Source organism: Brassica rapa, chromosome A03 (genome assembly GCF_000309985.2).
Source record: "Brassica rapa cultivar Chiifu-401-42 chromosome A03, CAAS_Brap_v3.01, whole genome shotgun sequence".
In the NCBI taxonomy this organism is placed as follows: Eukaryota; Viridiplantae; Streptophyta; class Magnoliopsida; order Brassicales; family Brassicaceae; genus Brassica; species Brassica rapa.
The window spans coordinates 8,305,466-8,327,236 of NC_024797.2; the positions used below are offsets into that span (position 1 = coordinate 8,305,466).

Sequence of the window (21,771 nt, forward strand, 5' to 3'; positions counted from 1 at the left end):
ACCACCAAGTTCCAATTCTCTTGCGAGATGAATAGCAAGATGTTCCATTACATCAAAGAATGATGGAGGAAATATCTTCTCAAGGTTGCACATGCTGACTGGTGCGTTTGTCTTCAAATTATTAATACCCTCTTCAGTCACTACTCTGCTGCATAAGTCGCGGAAGAAAACACTTATCCCTGCAATTGCTTCATGAACATTACGTGGCAATAATGCTGAAAAAGCAAACGGGAGGAGGCGCTGCATAATTACATGACAATCATGACTCTTCAAGCCACTAAACTTTCCTTCGCTTCTATCAACGCAGTTCCCCAAATTTGATGCATATCCGTCAAGAAATTTCACTTTATCTGTAATCCAATCAAAGAACTCTTCTTTTCTAGCACCATCCAGCCGATAAATGGGAAAAGGGGCCGTACCGTTCTCATCAACGTGAAGTTCAGAACGATCACAGATATCGACTAAATCCAACCTTGACTTCAAATTATCCTTCGTTTTACCTTGGATGTTAAGGACTGTGTTCATCAGATTGTCGAAGAAGTTCTTCTCAATATGCATGACATCTAAATTATGCCGCAATAGATGAGTCTTCCAATATGGCAGATCCCAGAAAATACTCTTTTTGTGCCAGTTATGTAGCTCTCCAACCGCACTGACTCGAATGTTTTCATGTCCACCTACATCTGGCGTCCTTTCTGCATCAAAATCCCTAAACTGCTTCAACAAATTTTCCCCACTAACTTCCTCAGGTGGACCATCAAACACCTGCTTGTTCTTCGTAAACGAAGTCTTACTCCTGCGGTAAGGATGATCAGGTGGAAGAAATCGTCTGTGACAGTCAAACCAACACGTTTTCCTTCCGTTCTTTAGTTGGAAAGCATCGGTGTCATCTTGACAATATGGACATGATAGCCTCCCATGTGTTGTCCATCCAGATAACATACCATATGCTGGAAAGTCACTTATTGTCCACATAAGTACTGCCCGCATCTGAAAGTTTTCTTTGCACGAAACATCGTATGTCTCAAAACCATGCGCCCATAGTTGTTGCAACTCATATATCAGTGGTTGAAGAAACACATCTAGTGATCTTTTAGGATGATCTGGACCGGGGACGAGAATTGAGAGAAACAAAAACTCTCGTCGCATGCACAAGCTCGGCGGTAAGTTGTACGGGGTCACGATAACTGGCCATAGAGAATACTGTCTTCCATGCTTTCCAAACGGGCTGAAACCATCAGTAGATAATCCAAGATAAACATTTCTTCTCTCTTCCGCAAATTCTGGATATGTTGACTGGAAATGTTTCCAAGCCTTCGCATCTGAAGGATGTCTAATCTCACCATTTGTGGAATGCTCTGCATGCCATCTCATTGCTTTTGCTGTGCGCTCACACTGATACAACCTCTTCAATCTTTCCGTCAAAGGCAAATACCACATTCTTTTGAACGGGATCGGAACTCTTCCCCTCGTCTCCTGATAACGAGGTTTCCCACAAAATTTGCATACATTTCGTGTCTCATCCGCTCTCCAGTAGATCATGCAGTTGTCAATACATACATCTATCACTTCGTACGGTAGTTGAAGACCGGCTACAAGTTTCTGAACCTCGTAGTATGAACCCGGTGCAAGGTTATCCTCAGGTAGAATACCTTTGACAAAATCAGTAATCGCATCCATGCATTCTTCAGCCAAATTATAGTCTGTCTTAATACCCATTAATCTAGTTGCAGATGATAAGACTGAATGACCATCTCTACAATTTTGATACAAAGGTTGTTTTCCTGCATCTAACATATCAAAAAATCTCCTAGATTCGGGATTTGGTTCTTCCCCTCTATAATGATCATGTACCATCTGCTCAGTACCTACACCATAATCTATATCCGTTCTAGGTTCTTCTAACCTAATATCAGGCTGAAGTTCACTAACAGGCTGAGGTTCGCTAGTACTACCATATTCATAACCAGTTTCCCCATGAAGGTACCAAACTTTATAATTACGTGAAAACCCTTTCATATACAAATGAGTCCAAACATCAAATTCTTTTATAACCTTATTATTATTGCAAGTAGAGCAGGGACATCTTAACATACCACTTTTTGCATCCGGTTGCTGTTGAACAAGCCTCATGAATTCTCCAATTCCTTGAACGTATTCTTCCGTAAGCAAATTAGTGTTGGGATCCAAATGAGGTTTATCCATCCACGAACGATAATAAGCTCCTGAAGACATGATTTTCACGGAATTGTTATGACTAAAGAGAAAGAAGAGAGAATGAGGTGTGAATGAGATGAATGAGGAGGGGTTGCATTTATAGGAAATTGCTTACGGATATCCGACGACTTTCCGACGGAATACCGACAGATATTAAGCATTCCGTCGGAATTCCGTCAGTATTTTCCAATCTCGAACGGCTATAAAACGGTCATATTTATTTGTCGGCAACGGTCACTTGGTTCGTCGGAAATTCGTCGGAAAATACCGACGGAATACCGACGACCGTAACGGTTATATCTTTTCATCGGCATATCGTCGGAAATTTGACGGAATATTCCGACGACTTTTCGACGACTACAACGGTTATATTGTTTATCGGAATATCGTCGAAAAGTCGTCGGAATATTCCGACGACCCATGTTTTCTCGGAAATTCGTCGGAATTAGCCGACGGAATTCCGACGACTTCAGATTTTTTGTTTTCGTCGGAAATCGGTCAGAATTCCGTCCAAAGTGTCCGACGGCTGTGTCGTCCGTCGGAATCTCCGTCGGAATTCGGCGTGTTTTCTTGTAGTGTAGACGTGCGGTGCATGAATGCTTATGTGGATATCTTTTTGGATCCTATCTAGATGTATTCTAAATCACACATCGTCATTTAAGAAAACTCGTTATATTTAGCATGTTGTTCTTTGCTTTCATATAAATTGGAGTGAAGGCATTTGTTTAAAGATTGTTAATGTGTGTTTGGATCATATGATATGACCATTCTGCACTTCTTATGAAATCTATTTCGCCAAAGACCAAGAAGCCTCCATAAGACTTTTCTTTTAATTAGTAATCAATTATATACTTAAACAAGTATCATATGTCCTATGATACTACAAGATGAAATAATTAAGTTCGATCATATTGTATACAAGATGAAATAATGTGTGTTTGGATCATATGATATGACCATTCTTGATGATTGCGGCATTGACTCTTACATGGAGATGATCAGTCTTGTCTTGTTAACTTTGAACTCTATCTCTCCTTTACTTAATTCACTCTAATATTGTTGTACAAAATTTATATATTCCTTATTTTTTTCCCACTTTGAATTGTCTTACAGAAGGAGATCTTCCTAGGCGAAATTCATTTCATTATGTAACTTTTAAGCAGACTGCCTTTCAAATTTTGACTGAAGCATCAATGTACATAGTACATTAGTGTACATTTGCACAACATTTAAATGTATGATATCCCAAAAAGTAGCTAATAATGCCAAATGTTTATTTTGTGTATATATTAAATTGAATTGCATTGGAAATGTATGTGTTAACATTAACATTTATGTAATTTTCTAACTTTGAAAGATACATTTTTGGTGAATAAATTATTGAATATTTAATGATAACATGTTGCTATATGTTTTTATCTGCTCATACATGTTTTTAGAAAAAGAATTATATAATTTCCAAATAATATGTATAAAACATTTTATCCAATATTTTGGCACTCTTACTATTGATTTTCGTCAATAACTAATTTTCCCTAACGATTTGAAGGTTTTGAATCGAAGTTCATATATCTTACTAAACCCATAATCAAAATATACAATATGATTTCGACCCAAATGACATCAAATCCTATAACTTTGTCTTAACAATCTATAAAAAAATCAAGTTTATCCAATAAGAAAGTTGTTCCAAAAACTATTTTTACTAGATCGACTCTGATCTACATGAGAAAATGGTGTTTTGGTTCTTAGATTTATTTTCAAGGGATTCTCTCATAAGGATATATATATAGTATTAAAACTCCGAAGCTGAGTTTATATGAGTCTATTTAAGTTGCTGACAGAAAAATCAAACTCGAAGCTTTAGTTATAAACAAAAGGAAACTAGCTCTGAAGCTAATACCAACTAGTCAACCAAGTTGTTGAATATAACCACCAAATCCGAATAGTCTATCTCAGTTTGAGGTATATTAATACTTGAATTACTGCATGATATGGTAATTCAATTTGAATTAAACAATAATATATTGAAGTATGATATGGTATACTAACATAGTACTTTTTCATGGTATACTTATTTATATGATAATTTATGACATATTTAATTTATTATATTACTCATGTTTTACAATTTCCATATACGTTCTCGGAAAAAATATATTATATTTTCTAAGTTTGAGTTCTGTTGACCAAGTATTAATATACCAAAATATTTGGTCAACAGAACTCAAATTTAGAAAACATAATAATTTCTTTTCGGAAAACGTATATGGAAATTGTAAAGTATGAGTACTATAATAAATGAAGTAGGTCATAATTATCGTATAAATAAGCATACCATGAAAAACTACTTTGTTAATAAAAGAAAACTTTTCTTAAATTTTTTGGCCGATCATCTCTCCAAGCATCATATTTTTCATTCGTAGTGCAGGTTAGCCATTGAATGCTTATTATTATCGTTATATTTGTTATTTTTGTGATAATATTTTAATTATTATAAGTAAGTTTCAAGTTTTAAACATCAATAACATGAAAATATATGTAGAACTGTAATTAAGAATCATTTTAACACATTTCGACAGAAAATAGCATTTGAAACACTCAATATCCAAATGATTTTGGATTTCAAAAATATGCAGTGTTTCGATAGGAAAATTTAAATTTAATACCATGAAATGAAATAGTAAAATGGTGATTCGATGAGTTGTTTAAAATTAATTTTGACATGTTTTTTTAATTTTGAAGATAGATATTTAGCCGCGTGTATATTTAAAATCTTTGAGTTATATTCTAAATTTTATGTTGCAAAATTTACATATGGAAGTCTTTTTAAGTATATAAGTACATAAAAAATATTATTTTTTATTTAAAACAACATTGTGTAATTTTAATGAACTATTTAAAATATTAAATAAATATTAGTCCAAATCATGTTATAAATTAATGGATATTAATAGATAATTAATAGAATTATATATTTTACAATGATTCTGAAATGGAAACAATTTTTCTTGAAGCAAATTGAAGCCTTTTTGATAGGCTTTTTTAATAGATTTATTCGGTAAAACTATGTATAAATGCAGACCATGGGTTCATTTATTTATTTAATTTTTTTTGTCTCTCTTTTCTTCGGTTAATATTGTTTATCAGACCAAAGAAAAAAAAATGCGAACTATGCGTTCATTTGATTCGAATGTCTTTATTTATTTATGGTAATATATGATTGAATAAATGATCTTTGATCCAGCTACATATTTCCAAGGTACTTTTTGGTCACTCGCTCTCTAAATTGCAGTCTCTTATGGTGCAGAGGAATTGAACGAGAATGATCCAAGATCAGCAAAAGTTAACTCAAGACTTACTTTCCTTGATCCCCAATGTTGTCAGGGAGATGCCTCCTATTTCAGCGTCAGAGACTGATTGCTTGGTCTCCACGACTCTCTGTTTGTACGACCCAACATGGCCTAAGAGCAGTGATGATACCAAGCTATCTTGTGGGCCGAGAGGCAATACAGGTACTGAAGAAAAAGAGAACTCGCTGATGAAGCTTAAGCTTCTCTCGAATGAAGGAAGACAAGAGGAGGAGCAGTACGGCGTCTCAACAGAGTTAACTCTGTGCACCGATCCATGGACCATCAAGAAGAAACTGACTATAAGCGATCGTAGCCGTCAAAACTGTCTTCTTCTGAATCCCAGAACCGTACATAGCCACATAATGAGATATCTCCCTGAGGTTAACCAAAAGATGGTCCAAGAAGGCTCAGGGTTAACAGTCGACGTGTATGATCACAATACTCACACTACGCACCAGATGCTTCTAACGAAACTGACCAGGCGTGGATCCTATGTTCTCAGTGGTGGATGGCTTATGGATTTTGTCATCAGGAGGGCTTTGAAGGCGAAAGATGAGATTGGAATGTATTGGGATCTTTCTGATTCGAAGCTTCATTTCTGCGTGCTTTCTCGTGCACCAACAAGAGTCGGCTCAGGTTCTGTTCTTGCAGTACCATCTCAGGCACCAATAGAAGTTAGATCAGGCTCTGTTCTTGCAGGTCAATCTCAGGCACCAATAGAAATTAGCTCAGGCTCTGTTCTAGCAAGTCCATCTCAGGCACCAATAGAAGTTAGCTCAGGTTCTGTTCTTGCAGGTCCATCTCAGGCACCAATTGGAGTTAGCTCAGGATCTGTCACAATAGCATCCTACTCTCCCCTTCTAGCAGATCCATAAAACCCTGGGTGTCCTAGATTCTTCTTTCATATGTCATCGTTGTTGTGGTTTTGTTTTTGTTTTTGTTTTTGTTTTCCCGTCGTTCTTGTGGTTTTCTTGATGGCAAAGTTGTGAACATATTTTCCTTTATAGCATCATTTGGTTTCTTATGCAAGTTATAAACAGAATCATTGATTTTATCCTATAAAAAGCAATGAAAATGAAGTTTGAATTAAAGTGTCATGAACAAAGAAATATATGTAAAAATTAGGATGAAAACAAATAAATAATTCAACTATCCCACTTCCTACTGCTTCCTTCACTATTAAACTAAAGAGATCATCACTTCAAGAACAAATCCAGAGCCTAGTAACTCAGTTTACATAGCCAGTGTCCCTATGTCTTGGGGGTCTATCAGGAACCGTACCTGGTTTGAATCTGGACGCTTCATGTCTAGCCAGCTCTGGAGGCACAGCACTGTTGCTCTGAACAAGAATCTGCTTCAAATCATAAAAAACATCAGTATCATTAAGAGTCAAGAACGTAGTGGCAACACCACTTTTTCCAGCACGTCCTGTACGCCCGATACGATGTGTATACATCTCTATAGGTTTAGGCATGTCATAGTTTATGACATGAGCCACATCTTGAATATCGATTCCACGCCCTACAACATCCGTTGCGACGAGAACGTTGTATCTCTTTGCTCTGAATCCTTCTAAGCTGATTTCTCTCTGCTCTTGCGACTTCCCACCGTGCGAGGTAGTGACACGGTACCCTGCCTTGTCCAGACTCTTAGCAATAGAGTGGCATTTTATCCTTGTGTTGACAAACACAAAGGCAGTTTTATCTCCAAGCTCATCGAGCAGCTTCTGTAATCTGAAGAACTTCTCAGACTCTTTCATCATAATCACGTGCTGCGATATCAAATCCGTGGCCTTTCCTGCAGTACCAATGGTGACAACAACAACAGGGTTCCTCAAGTACTTTCTAGCTAGCCTCTCTACACCAGAAGCCATTGTAGCACTGAACATATAAGTGGTTCTGTAAATCTTCTTCTCGTCAAGCTCTTCTTCTTCCTTCTCCGGTTTCAAGTTACTCGAAGGCATTGCATCCAACACACATGCAACCTGAGGCTCGAAACCCATGTCTATCATCCGATCAGCCTCATCAAGAACCACGTAGTTGCACTGGTTCAACACAACAAGCCGTCTCTCAAGGCAATCAATCAAACGACCAGGAGTAGCAATCACAATCTCACACCCTTGCGCTAACTTCAACCCCTGTTCCTCAATAGACTGACCACCCACTGTTAAAACCACCCTAAGCCCTAGACAACGCGCAAACTTAACAGTTTCCTTCTCAATCTGCTGAGCAAGCTCATGAGTAGGTGCCAAAACAACTGCATAAGGACCTTCCCTTATATTCTCTTCGCTCATAGGAGGCAATCTAGCTATGTAAGCTAACATGGGCAACACGAAAGCATGAGTTTTTCCAGAACCAGTCTCTGCAACACCGATAACATCGCGCTGTTGAAGTCCAAGTGGTATAGCTGCCATTTGAATAGGCCTAGGGGCATTGTAACCAGCTCTCTCCACAGCTTTTAAAAGCTCGGAGCTTAGCTTGCTCTCTTCCCAGCTCCTCATGGGAGGAGGAATCTTGGAGCCTTTGTAAGAGATGTTGAAGTCTTCTTTAAAGATGCGCCAGTCTCTTTCACTCATCTCATCTAATCTCTTCTCGCTCCAATGCCTATCGACGCTCGTATAGTGCTTCTTCTGCTGGCGGCGGTCCGTGCCGGCGAGGAAGCCTCTGCCGAAGAGAAGCTGGGCCTCGTGAGGGTTTTGGTAGAGAGCGTTCACGTCTCTTGAAGTGTCTTCGGTGTTTTCCCAGTCGAAGGAGAATCGGAGCTTCTCGCTTGGTTTTGTGACTCTCTTCTTCGGCTTCTTGACTCCGAGGTACTGCTCTTTGATGGCGTCGAGCTCCTTCTCACGATCGAGTAGCTTCTCAACACGCGCCTTCTCGCGAGATTTGGCTTCTTCTTCTTCTCGCTCTCGGTCTCGTTCACGGCGGCTACGCTTACGACCTCTATCGCCATCGCGATCTCGCCCTCTGCGTCTTTCCCTGTCGGGAGTGGAGCGATCTAGTTGCTCGCGGAGGAGACGGTGATCGGGGATTGGATCGTGGGGGCGGTTTAGGGCTAAATCTTCGCGCTGAGCTTTGGAGAGGAAGACGGGCTTATTAGCGTCGGCGGAAGTCGCTGACGTGGACCCTATGACTTGGTTGATTGATCGCTTCATGGCTGGTGAGGTATTCGCTTGGTAGATTGCAGGAAGGGGAAGCTGGAGAACCGTCTTCTCCTTCTCACCTTTTTTTTTTCCTTTTATATTTGGAAATTTCAAATTTGGTGAATATGACTTTTTTTTTTTTTTTTTTTCCAACACCGACTTCTTTTAGTATTCTTAATCAAACCCAATTTTGTTTGTTTTCTGAGGATAAACAAAACCATCAGTTTAATTTATTTTTCATTAAAACAATTTGTAATATTTACTTTAATAAAATTTATCTTAAGGTATATTTTGCTACTAAAATAGTTTATTTCATTTACCATTAAGTGTACCTAAATTTTACTATATAATATTTAGAATGATATATGTATATATATATATATATAGAACATATGCACCTACAATAAAAAATGAAAGAAAGTTTTTGGTATATTCGAAATAATTTCATGATGTTATGGGTACACATACATGTGATTTTATTCTGGTAAAAAAAATTGAATTTTGGGCCGTCCATCCGTCCATCTCAGGATTGAAAAATCCTTAATTAAGTTTTTGGAAATATTTTGAACTTTTCCTTAAAAGTACAACAGAAAATCTTATAAAAACCATTACAACGTCACGACAAAAGTAAAGTCAAGTAAACAGAAGCGCTTTATGAGATAAAAAAAAAAGGCAAAACAACCCAAGCACCGATGATGATGATGTCCGCCGGGGTAGAGCAATTACGCAGAAAGAAGAGGAGAAGTGTTGAGTCTCCACCATCAATAATGTCTTTGCCATATGACATGGTTCTAAACAGCTTGGCCCGCGTGTCGAGATCGGACCTAGGGGCCTTATCTCTGGTCTCAAAGAGCATCCGCTCGCTGGTGGCTTCGGCGGAGATGTACGAGACCCGATCTCGAATGGGTTTGAGGGAGGAGTGCATCTATGTATGCTTGGGAACTACTTTTGGCAGAAAGCCTTTGGAATGGTTCATCCTCAGAAGAAAAGGAGGACAAGGGAATCGGCTGATCCCGATCCCGATGCCTTCGTTCCCATCTCGGCGCAGAGCTACCTATGTCTCCATGGGATGCGGGATCTATGTAATTGGAGGAAGTATAGAAGCCATGACGACATCGCGTGTCTCGTTTCTTGATTGTCGGACTCACACGTGGAGCCAACTCCCCTCCATGAGATTTGCTCGCTGTGACGCCAAGGCAGGCGTCTTAGACGGTAAGATATACGTCACGGGAGGCTGCGATGATGCATTCTCCCCCGACAATCCAGAGGTTTTCGATCCAAAGACGCAGACTTGGAGCAGTGTGTGTATACCTGCTCCCGTGATGAACAATGAGGTTTGCAAGGTGGTTGGGCCGGATAATATTATTTCGTTCAAATTTTGGAGTGAAGAAGGTTTGTGGAATGATTTCTTTTTAAACGCAAGAGGAGATGATGATGATTGTTGTGGTGGTGCAATAATAGACAGATTGTTATTCAGTTGTGGTCTTGACGGGATAATCAAGTGGTGTGACCCTTGGAGTGGGGTGAGGAAAGGGAGCATGGAGTGGTACAAGGTGAATGGTTTGGAAGATCTTCAAGGGTTCCTCAAGTTTGACCGTACCAACATCAATACAATCCTTTTTTATGGGGAGGGGGCGGATGTGTGGAATTGCCATATGCTCAAGCGCGGTTACACCGACGGCCTCCTAGGCTTAATTCCAGGTTTCAAAATCCGCAAATCCGCTGGCAACATTGTCCCCTTCTGGAGCGTGCTCGTCGGGGACAAGTTGCAGATTTGGTGTGCTGAGATTTCACTTGAGAGGCGGCGCCAGGATGGCCAGATTTGGGGGAACATTCAGTGCATTGATCATGTCTTCACTATGGACCCTAACCTTTATGTTTTGTCTTCTATTAATGTTAGTCTTTGAACATTACTTTTTTATCTTTTATTTAAGACTTGATAGATAATTGTATAACTCTAAAGGTGCTGGATGCTATTTATGGTTAACCGAACCACCGAGAACAGAGCAGTGAGAAAAGTCAAAACAGAATTGCGAATCCAAGTAGGTTTTCAAGTTGTACAGTTATTAGCAGTTTTGGAACACCATAATCAGGTCTTTCGCTTGCTACTCACATGTGTTGAACTTGAAGCTGTGTGGTTAAGCCCAGAGTGTGTCAGCCACATGCTGTAAAAAATTGGATTATGTGCTTCTCCACCTATGAATGTTGAGTTCTAATAAGGGGAACACATCTAAATCTTGGTGAGAATGATAAGACAAACCTCAATTGTCAAGTTTATGGTGCCACGTTAAGCAATTCAGAGATTTAAATGTGTGTGGCAAGTGGCAAGTAGCAACCAATCATACAAATAAAGACAAGCATCTCCGCTTGAGGAAATATCAGACTGTTGAATCTTTATATTGATGTGTTGCATTGCTGGAAAAAAAGGACGTTTCAGCTGATTACTGGCTCTTCATTTCAGTCCTCACTGTGGACCCTGGCCTCTATGTTTTGACTTCTATTAATATTCGTCTTTGAATAATTTATATTTTTATTTAAGACTTGATATTCTTTGTTTCTGTTGTCAAGTGTGTTTCTTCTTGTTCTTCTACGGCATATAGTGAATGATGGTCAATTTGGGTTATAAACTATTGAGATTAGACTAGTTCCTACATCGGTAACACATTGAGTTGGTGCACTCTTCGTTTGCTCTGACGTTAAGATAGCTCAACACCATTCGCTAGCTAGCATGTTAGTACCATTCGCTAGCTAGCATGTTAGTATCATTGGGCACAGAACACAAAGATTTGAAATTGTGCTTACCGTTGTTGGTGAAGTCGTGGAGAGTTTTTGATGTACAGAAAGTAATGTGGATGCCATTACTGATACATTATGCATCACATCGAGTAAGAATCATATATTAACATAGCTAGAGAATTCTCTATAGGAAATTATTGATATTTCAAAATAGTCATATCTTTCTCATGAAATTACGACTCTTGATTTTACAAGAATCTTTTACTACATTGGAAAGAAAGAGGTGAAAATATTATAAATGGAAGATGAATTTCCGGAGTTCTTCCATGGGGAATCGTCGACGTTCAAGAGCAACATCCCGGAACTGTTTCATCTCTTGAACTGCTGCAAGAGTGGCTCTCGCGTTGTTGAGAGCATTGTTGTTTCCGAGCTGTTTCTCCAACGAGTTCTCGATTTATGCCATCTTTAGCGGCTAAATATAATTTGTTTTTCTATTATAAATTTTATTTAGCTATTTTTTTATCATTTTTAGTTAATTAAATTATATTTTAACAAGAATTAAAAAAATGCACATTTCCAACGAATTCCGACGAAATATTATAGAGGAAAAAAAGTATCAAAATTTTGAAATTTGTCAAAAAAAATTATGACGAAGAAGATTACTTCAGGAAATTTCCGACGGATAGGATTTTTTTTTTTCTTGACAAGTATTGTCTATTTGGATTTTCATTTTTTTTTATGATTTCCGGACGAATTTTCCAACAGACATTTTAGAGAAATTCCCTTCAATAATCATTTTTAGTTTATTTTCACAAAATAGCATTCAATGAAAAATGATCAAAGGAAGTTTTATTAAAGGGTAAAAATATGTTTTTATCCTAGGATTAACTAATGAACTTTGAGTTAGAGTTAGCGAGTATAGTTTTGGAGATATGATTTCAAATTTTAATAAATAAAAAATAAATATTAAAATTTTCAAAATAAAAATGAATTATTTTGAACATTTTCTGTTTTGGTAGCTATTTTTGTAACAAAAACTTAAAATAGCGATTTGAGCAAATTGCCCGACATTTTACATGAAGATCTTTTGGGAAACCGTCAGTCGGACTCGGAAAGGTTAGATAAAATTTCAACGAAACGTGTACGTCGAAAATTCATCGGGATTGCCGTTCCGATGAAAATTTCCGTTGACATTATGACAATATCCTGTTTTGTTGTAGTGTGTTAGTCATCTTAAGCAATCTCTAGATTAGTCTCTGGTTCATTTTTGAAACTTGATTATATAGACAGAGGAAAGGAAGCTTGAAAGCTCATAGCAAATTGAAAAGGTGGCAAAAGTAAATGAGTACTGTACTACAAAAGGCCCCACGCAGAACTCAGAATTAACGTTGCTCGTTGCTGTCACGTGGAGAGGTTAAGGTTCCCCTGCCACTTCTCTTATGTATTGTCTATTTCAAAAGTTAGTTTTTAAGAAAAATGAAGCACATAATTTTACAAATGTATTCTACACGTGGTTTATTCTATCACATTGTTCAATAAAATAAAATATAGACTTCATGCATGCATATTCCTTGTCAAGAAAAACAGAAGTAAACAATTTTACAAACGTGTAAACGTAAGAAGAAAAAAAGAAGTCTGTGGTCAACTCGATTAGCTTAAACTGTATAAGATAACTCTGATCATCCAACTAAACTCCAGACTTGAAGAGTTAGTTCTATCTCTACACATATTACAAAAAATAGAGTTATATAATAGTAGTATAACACTACGTACTAATCCATCATATACTAGTTTAAATGAGGAAGAATATATGAAAAAAGAGAAGAGAAGGAGAACGAGATGCTAAACAAAAAGATGCAATCAAAATTGACAGGCAGTACAATAATGTGTAGTAGTGTGTCAGCTGAGTTGTCTAGCTACTACCCATTTTCGATGTTAATGTTTTGACCCTTTTATCTCTTATATTCGAAAATGTTTCAGCTTAATAATTTAATTAAGACTCCAGAAAGCAGAAAAAAAACTTATTAAGAAACCTATTTTCTTCCTTATTATCCATTATAAGAGTGTTATTTCTCATTTTCCATTAAATTGATTCCCGCATGCTTAATGTTACTATTCATAACCATTTCAGTTATCTTTTATCTTCATATCTAGATTTTTTTCTCATAATGAGATGAATTATGTGGACATAACACATAAGTAAGATCATGTCATGTGAAAATATTTCAGATTTTACCTTCCCCCAGGATATTTAGACAAGTTGCTTGACTAATTAGTCTTTGTATATAACCTATGATGATATATATATTGTCTAGTAAAAAGTTACTCCAGTCACTTGTGTTTGAGTTTATTGCTCTCTGTGCATGGTAATACTCTCCAATGGTTGATTGCAAACCATGAAACCAGTACAAAACAAAGTCTTGTGCTGTTTTTAATCGTTCAATTTTGCTAACATGTCTTCACTTTACATATTACCAGTTGAAAAGTGAATACATTCAAGATTGGACCATTCTTATATTTGTTCAAAAAAAAAAGACCATTCTTATATATGTAGTTCTGGCTTCGTGGCCCCGACGGCTAACTTGATTATTGACCTTATCATCTTCACCAGACAAGAAATTAAATTGCAAATTTAATTTAGCGGTGGCCCTATGCCATAAAATCAAAAGAACCTCCATTTGTACCCAAGTATATTTTTTTTTACGACACCAAGCATCGTCAGTATGATATAATAGACAATTATTTGTCCGCTTGCACACTAAATACGAATTGGTGACCTTTTAAATTATGTATAGCTCATTCAGGTTATGTTTTTTCATATTATATTCTGTTATCAAATATTCATTATAGAAAAAGTAAATAAAAAAGAAATGGAATATGATTCATAAGAAAGCAATGAGCTATGTGTAGTCAGTTTTCTACTTCGAATATCAACTTCTTCACTGAGAAAAACAAAAACTTTTCACATTGTAAAACTTAAATTTAATAACTGTTAAACCTTGCTTTCGAATCAATACATTGGTATTTTTGGTACACATACAGTATTTACCTTATGTCAACTATCTATATAGTACATACATATATAATCCGAATTATGGATGGTTATAACGTATAAATATGTATAACAAAAGTAATATTAATAGAGAAAGATGATTAAAATATTAGTATTAGTTAGAAAGTGTGGCTTATACATAAATGTTTAAGTTTTATAAAATGTAAAATCAGACAACATAACAACAAAAGTTCTTACCACTCTCAAAATGTTAATCCATTTTGTTCACAGTTTTTTTTTTTTTTTTCATTCTCTTTCTACGGTTTCTTTTAATATACAGGACGATGAATGTGTTACACATACACTAATAATAGAGCATTAAAGCTTGATCGTACTTTATTTTACACAACATGTTAGTACATGAAGAGAAAGAAGAAGAAAAAAATGAGTGAAATTTTGTGGTCCAACAACTTAAGCACCTTAAGATCCTTCCCCACTTTCGTTTCTGGGGTCCTTTACTTCTCTTCCAACGTTTACTTTCACATCTTCTTCTCCTCTTGTTATATATATCTTTCATGTGAGAGAGAGAGAGAGAGAGAGAGAGAGAGAGAAAGAGAGTAATACTTTGAAGATGAGTGCGAGAAGAAGCAACGCAGAAGGGAAGAGGAGTTTAATAGAAATGAGTGAGGAAGAGGAGCAAGAAGAAGATGATGATGATACTTTTGTTGAAGAAGACGGAGAAGAAGAAGAAGAGGAGGCTTCAGAGAAGAAGCAGAAAGGCAAAGCTACAAGTAGTAGTGGAGTTTGTTGTCAGGTGGAGAGATGTACTGCGGATATGAGCAGAGCCAAACAGTACCACAAACGACACAAAGTCTGTGAGTTTCATGCCAAAGCTCCTGTTGTTCGGATCTCTGGTGGTTACCAACGTTTCTGCCAACAATGTAGCAGGTAACATCTCTTTCTTATCAAATAAATATCTTCAGCTCCAGCAACAACAACCAAAAACAAGAAAAATAAAGATGATCAACTTTGTTTTTTAAGGTTTCACGAGCTCCGTGAGTTTGATGAAGCCAAGCGGAGTTGCAGGAGACGCTTAGCTGGACACAATGAGAGAAGGAGAAAAAGCACAAATGAATAAAACGATGGTGATGAAAGGTCTCAAAAACATGTTTCTGAATGTTAATGAAATAGGCTTTGCTTGCTCTCTTCTGTCAAGTCTCTTTTTAAGCTCCTAGTAATCTTATGTGTCTCTCTCTGTTTATCAATACTGTAATGCAATCAAAAGCTATATGCTAAACCTAAGACATCAATAAATGCATTATCAAGTAAATGCTTGAAGGTGAACATGTGTAAGAATATGTATTCAAGCCAAAATCTTAAACTAAATCCAGGAATCTATCTGTCTATGTTTTGTGATCAACTTTTTATTAATAATGTGGGAGAAACTTTTGATTCTTGGCATCTATATTATGTTACAAGAAAGCTCATCAAATGTCTATTAGGTTCTAAAACTAATACTCTCAAGATGGTTGGACCCAAATCTGCATAGCATCCCTGAGTCAAGTCCCAATTGTAAATCTGCATAAGATGATTTAAAAATGTCAAAAGACACTATTTTTATTTCGTATCAGATTTTATATTCAAAGAGGAAATGCAAAAATCAAGATGGCTCACAAACCGATCTCAACACTTTCAAAGTATTTGTCTCATTAGCTTTGTCTGGATAATGGTTTTCTTTTTGCTACATCAAGAGGCGAAACAGCTGACCAGAACTGTACTATAGAAACGGTAGTAAGATTCCAAACAAGATCAATCAATAACAACAATTTTTTTTTACGACAGGAGTTCATGAAACTCTAAAAGAAAGATTCTTACAGCTTTGCCTCCAAGACCACCCGTGAGAACTCCTATATTACCCCATGTCAACCAAGTAACCATCTAATCAGCTTAGAATCCTCTAATATCGTGTGGATGTGATACCGCCGTAGGTACTCTCATAAACCGTTCAAAAAAAGGACAGCATTTCCAGCACATTCCCTTAAAAAAATTAACTAAAACATATTACAACGCGGAAGTTTCACCTTAACTAGCTCTGTTGGACATAATCTATAACACACAAGCGTTACATATCTATCGATGCATACTTGAAATACACCCTTTCGATATATATCTATATAAACTGGATGTGAAGGAAAAAAAGATCGAAATTGGGATTGAAAAGTGAGTACCTTGACGGTATCAAAAGTATGGCCGACGGCTACGGTGGCGAGACCAGACATCATTCCGGCAATGTATTCTTTATCAACGGTTTTGAATTTCAGTAAAGAAAAAAGAATTGAGGAGGAAACATTGGCAGAGAAATTTCAACATAAAGTAGTGGCACCATCAAACAAAAATCGTACAGCCGTCTTAGCTCAGTGGTAGAGCGCGTGACTTTTAATCCCGTGGCCGTGGGTTCGATCCCCACAGACGGCGGTCTATTTTTTCCCACTTTGAGAAAATAATATTTTCCACAACAAGAATATCAATTCCTGGCTCGAACACAAGAACCACCTTTACTAACTATATAGATTTTACTTCGAATCAAGGATGTTACAACTTAGCCAGCCACTCGGGATGATATAACACATCAAACATGGTGCAAGAACAATTTATTGGCCGAAAATGCAAGATATATTGTTGTGGAGAATGTACGTAAGACTTGTTAAGGAATAAGAAAATCATTATCAGCTAGTAGTTTACAGTCTTTTGTAATTCGTACAAAACATAAAACTTCAGGGTAGATGAGAGAAAGAATTTAATCTAAATGTCGGACTGCTAGATATCATATATGAGCCAAAATATGCTACAATATAGTTTTGCTTTCTAGATTTCAGCAAGATATGGTCATTCTATATTGTTTTCACAAGATGAGTGATGCAAATTATATTGCTAATTGTATTTTAGAGGAAGATAGGAATCTCGATTGGTCTTGCTTACCAGGGCCGTCTCGAATTAATTTTAGGCCCTGTTCAAAAAAAATATTAATCGTATATTTTATCACGTAATTTTAATATTTAATAACTTTGTTTGATATTTTTTTAATTATAAGTTCTAAATTTAGCATTATATCTAAAATTTTAAAGTTTTTTATCATAATTTATCTACATATTTTGAAAAATTCTTAAATTTTTTATTTTTATATTTCGGGGCCCTGTTCGACCGCTCCACTTGCGCGTGCTGTTAGACGGCCCTGTTGCTTACAATCCTATGAACTACGAAACATTCACATCTTGATGTAGTGTATAGATGGTGAATCTTCTTAATTTTCCTTATTGATACAATATAGTTCTGTAGTTTGCGAGTTCTGACCTAAATATGAAGCTGTGGAGTAAGATAAAGCTGCGTTGGGATTGGGATTGGGATTGTATAAGAACCAAAGGATATGCATAAAATGTATCACAATTTGACCGCGTATTATTTATAGTGTTTCCCAATACCATATTCAACAAGTAAAACTAATTATGTACACCCGTAGTCAGTAAATCACTATCATAATTTATTCTCAACACGAATAACTCATCTAACCATTTATAATTTGTTGGAGTAATCTCAAAATAGCTTGGGAAACAAGTAATCCTATTCCTATCTTGTTATGGTTATCTATAAGGTTTAGGATTATCTTGAAAGTTTATTTACTAATGAGGTTAGGAGTTATCTATTGATATAAAAGGAGTTGCAGAATTGTTGCAACACTTAAGAGAAACATTGTGATTGTGAGCTTAGGGTTTTGAGTAATTTTCCCTAAGAGATTAATAAGAGAAGCTACTTCTTGTTAACGTGTTCTTGCAATCTATCGAGAGACTATATTGAAAGACTATATTGTGGTATCAGAGCCTCTAGGATACGATCACAGAAGTTATGGGCGACATTGTCACTACGAAAGTTAAGGAAGGGGGAGGATCCTCTTCCATAAAGTGTCCGATGCTAACTTCGACAAACTATACGGTGTGGGCAATGCGAGTTAAAGTGCTATTGAGGGTTCATAAAGTTTGGGAGGTCATAGAGAATGAATCTGATAATGGAGAGAAGAACGACATGGCTACTGCTCTACTCTTCCAGTCTATACCCGAGGCACTCATTCTCCAGGTAGGAGAGCTTGACACAGCCAAGAAAGTATGGGATGCGATTAAATCAAGACACATGGGAGCAGATCGTGTACGCGAGGCAAGACTACAAACATTAACCGCAGAATTTGAGAGAATGAAGATGAAAGACAGTGATACAATTGATGACTTTGTGGGAAAGCTATCGGAGATCTCATCTAAATCATCTGCTCTAGGAGAAGTTATTGAAGAAACAAAATTGGTGAAGAAGTTCTTATCCAGCTTACCACGAAGAAAATATATACATATTGTGGCATCATTAGAACAGGTCCTTGATCTTAAAACCACAAGCTTCGAGGATATAATTGGCCGGTTAAAAGCTTATGAAGAGAGAGTTGCTGAGGAAGAAGATGAAACACAGAACAAACTCATGTACGCAGAAAATACTGAATCTCAACCTGCTTCAACCTACAGCAACAACTATAGAGGTAGAGGACGTGGTGGTCGATTTAATAACAGAGGACGAGGAAGGGGAAGGTACAACGATCGGTACAACGACCAGTACCAAAACCGGTACCAAAATACTTTCGACATGTCCAAGATCGAATGCTTTCGGTGTGACAAGATGGGTCACTTCGCGTCTGTATGTCCTGATCGTCTACTCAAGCTACAGATAGCCACAGAAACAAAAGAGAAAGATGATGCAACACAGGAAGCAGAGGAACTGATGATGCATGAGGTGGTATACCTTAACGAGAAGAACGTTAACCCACTTGACTTTGAAGCAAATTCAGAAAATGAAAGAGTATGGTATCTAGACAATGGGGCAAGCAACCATATGACTGGCGACCGGAGATACTTTAAGGAAATCGACGAGTCAATCACTGGCAAAGTAAGATTTGGAGACGACTCTCGCATCGACATCAAAGGAAAAGGGCCAATACTGTTCCTCACCAAGGAAGGAGGAAAGAAGATTCTTGCTGATGTCTATTATATACCAGACCTAAAAAGCAATATAATTAGCCTAGGTCAAGCTACAGAGTCCGGCTGCGACATCAGAATGAAAGATGATTACCTTACATTACAAGACAAAGATGGAAAATTGATCGTAAAAGCAAGACGATCTAAGAATCGGCTATATAAGGTAACTATTGACAGCAATGAGGAATGCCTACAGCTCTCAGTTCCAAGCGACTCCGCAAAGTGGCATGCACGGTTAGGTCACATAGGGAGAGAAACAATGCGACTAATGGCCAACAGAGAGCTCGTGTATGGACTACCTAAGATCGAGATTGATAAAGAAACATGCTCCTCTTGCTTACTTGGCAAACAAGCAAGACAGATGTTTCCAAAAGCGACTGCATATCGAGCTGAGAAAATACTCGAACTTATACATGGAGACCTCTGCGGGCCTATAACACCATCCACACCCTCTCAAAACCGATATATTTTTGTTCTCATTGATGACCATTCCAGGTATATGTGGAGTATACTCTTGAAGGAAAAAGGAGAAGCATTCGACAAGTTCAGAAAATTCAAGGCTGTAGTTGAGAAGGAAACAGGAACTGTGATCAAAACTCTTAGAACAGACAGAGGAGGTGAATTTGTGTCTAACGAGTTCAACATATTTTGCGAGACGAATGGAATTACAAGACACCTAACAGCTCCCTACACCCCTCAACAAAACGGGGTAGTAGAAAGACGGAATCGAACTCTTCTTAACATGACTAGAAGTATGTTGAAACATATGGAGCTACCAAACTACCTCTGGGGCGAGGCAGTGAGACATGCGACTTACCTTATAAACAGAGCTGCAACTCGAGTCATCAAGACAACACCCTACGAGCTGTTCAAAGGCAGGAAACCAAACATAGAGCACCTGCGGATTTTTGGATGTATTGGATATGCTAAAGTAGACTCACAACATCTCAAGAAACTCGACAACAGGTCTCGACAGCTCGTACATCTCGGAACCGAGCCAGGATCTAAGGCCTATAGGTTACTTGATCCAACGACAAAAAGAATGGTGGTAAGTAGAGATGTGATATTTGATGAAACCAAGAGCTGGGACTGGAAGAAGATTAATGAAAGAGGAGAGACGGGAGTGTTCCGCATTGGTATCAGTCAGTTTGGGAATCACGGAGTTGATGACGACACCACTGTCGTCGACAACGAAGAAGAAGCAACAGAAACCCAAGCTACAGATACTATAAACCAAGGAGAAGAAGATGAGGATCACGATGATGATCATGATGAACCAGAGCTAAGGAGATCCACTAGAGAAAGAAAGTTACCTGGTTACCTTGATGATTACATCCTTCTGGCAGAGCTAGAAGGAGAGCGGTTATTGCTGAGCATAAATGATGAACCATGGAGCTTCGAAGAAGCTAAAGAAAAGAAAGTATGGAGAGATGCTTGCGAAGACGAGATCAAATCAATAGTCAAAAACAAAACATGGGACTTAGCTGAACTACCTGTTGGAGCAAAGGCAATAGGGCTAAAATGGATCTTTAAGATCAAACGAAACTCTGACGGAAGCATCAACAAATTCAAGGCAAGACTAGTAGCAAAGGGCTACATACAGAGACATGGTGTCGACTTTGATGAGGTTTTTGCGCCCGTGGCACGTATTGAAACTGTCCGGTTCTTACTTGCATTAGCAGCATCACAAGGTTGGCAAGTTCATCACTTGGACGTCAAGACTGCATTCTTACACGGAGACCTTAAAGAAGAAGTGTACGTCTCCCAACCAGAAGGATTCGTGGTTAAAGGACAGGAAGGAAAAGTATACAGGCTTAAAAAGGCACTCTACGGTCTACGTCAGGCTCCAAGAGCATGGAACGAAAAATTAAACAGAGTTTTAGGAGAATTGAAGTTCGTAAAGTGTGCAAAAGAACCAGCAGTTTATCGACGCCAAGAGAAAGAACATCTATTGCTTGTTGCAGTGTATGTTGATGACCTTCTTGTGACTGGTACAAGTCGTGTGATGATCGAAGAGTTTAAGAAAGGAATGTCTGAAAGGTTTGAAATGAGTGATTTGGGTAAATTAACATACTATCTGGGCATTGAGGTTGATCAACACAATGAAGGCATCACGCTGAAGCAGGAAAGATACGCCAAGAAGATACTAGAAGAATGTGGAATGCGTGACTGCAACACAGTTCAAGTACCTATGGATCCAAGCTTGAAGATGTCTAAAGCACTAGATGAGCAAAGCGTGAACGAGAAAGAGTACAGAAGAAGCATCGG

The 21,771-nt window shown here is 37.6% G+C and overlaps 4 protein-coding genes and 1 non-coding gene across 5 annotated transcripts; 4 read left to right on the plus strand and 1 right to left on the minus strand.

The window, feature by feature from the left end:
• The first annotated feature begins 3,036 nt into the window (after positions 1-3,036).
• Positions 3,037-6,506, plus strand: LOC103857504 (B3 domain-containing protein At2g33720). Its single transcript, XM_033288210.1, has one exon. The coding sequence runs from the start codon at positions 5,543-5,545 to the stop codon at positions 6,443-6,445; it is 903 nt and encodes a 300-aa protein (XP_033144101.1). The 5' UTR covers positions 3,037-5,542; the 3' UTR covers positions 6,446-6,506.
• Positions 6,497-8,831, minus strand: LOC103857505 (DEAD-box ATP-dependent RNA helicase 21). Its single transcript, XM_009134705.3, has 2 exons — positions 6,852-8,831; positions 6,497-6,626 (listed from the first exon to the last, which is right to left on the minus strand). The coding sequence occupies exons 1-2, from the start codon at positions 8,719-8,721 to the stop codon at positions 6,622-6,624; spliced, it is 1,875 nt and encodes a 624-aa protein (XP_009132953.1). The 5' UTR covers positions 8,722-8,831; the 3' UTR covers positions 6,497-6,621.
• A 14-nt stretch (positions 8,832-8,845) lies between these two features.
• On the plus strand, positions 8,846-13,020 carry LOC103857697 (F-box/kelch-repeat protein At4g39560). The gene has a single exon (XM_033288216.1). The coding sequence runs from the start codon at positions 9,402-9,404 to the stop codon at positions 10,614-10,616; it is 1,215 nt and encodes a 404-aa protein (XP_033144107.1). The 5' UTR covers positions 8,846-9,401; the 3' UTR covers positions 10,617-13,020.
• A 1,917-nt stretch (positions 13,021-14,937) lies between these two features.
• On the plus strand, positions 14,938-15,811 carry LOC103857508 (squamosa promoter-binding-like protein 3). Its single transcript, XM_009134706.3, has 2 exons — positions 14,938-15,385; positions 15,479-15,811. Exons 1-2 carry the CDS (start codon positions 15,069-15,071, stop codon positions 15,573-15,575), a joined length of 414 nt encoding a protein of 137 aa, XP_009132954.1. The 5' UTR covers positions 14,938-15,068; the 3' UTR covers positions 15,576-15,811.
• Positions 15,812-16,840: 1,029 nt separating this feature from the next.
• TRNAK-UUU lies at positions 16,841-16,912 on the plus strand. Its single transcript has one exon. It is a non-coding gene; the product is annotated as a tRNA-Lys (tRNA).
• Positions 16,913-21,771: the final 4,859 nt, after the last annotated feature.

Bases quoted from the DNA above. Each gene is read 5' to 3' on its own strand.
- LOC103857504 (XM_033288210.1), top strand. From the start codon at position 5,543: ATGATCCAAGATCAGCAAAAGTTAACTCAAGACTTACTTTCCTTGATC.
- LOC103857505 (XM_009134705.3), bottom strand. From the start codon at position 8,721: ATGAAGCGATCAATCAACCAAGTCATAGGGTCCACGTCAGCGACTTCC.
- LOC103857697 (XM_033288216.1), top strand. From the start codon at position 9,402: ATGATGATGATGTCCGCCGGGGTAGAGCAATTACGCAGAAAGAAGAGG.
- LOC103857508 (XM_009134706.3), top strand. From the start codon at position 15,069: ATGAGTGCGAGAAGAAGCAACGCAGAAGGGAAGAGGAGTTTAATAGAA. The intron at 15,386-15,478 runs GTAACATCTCTT...TTGTTTTTTAAG, and splicing joins TTCTGCCAACAATGTAGCAG to GTTTCACGAGCTCCGTGAGT.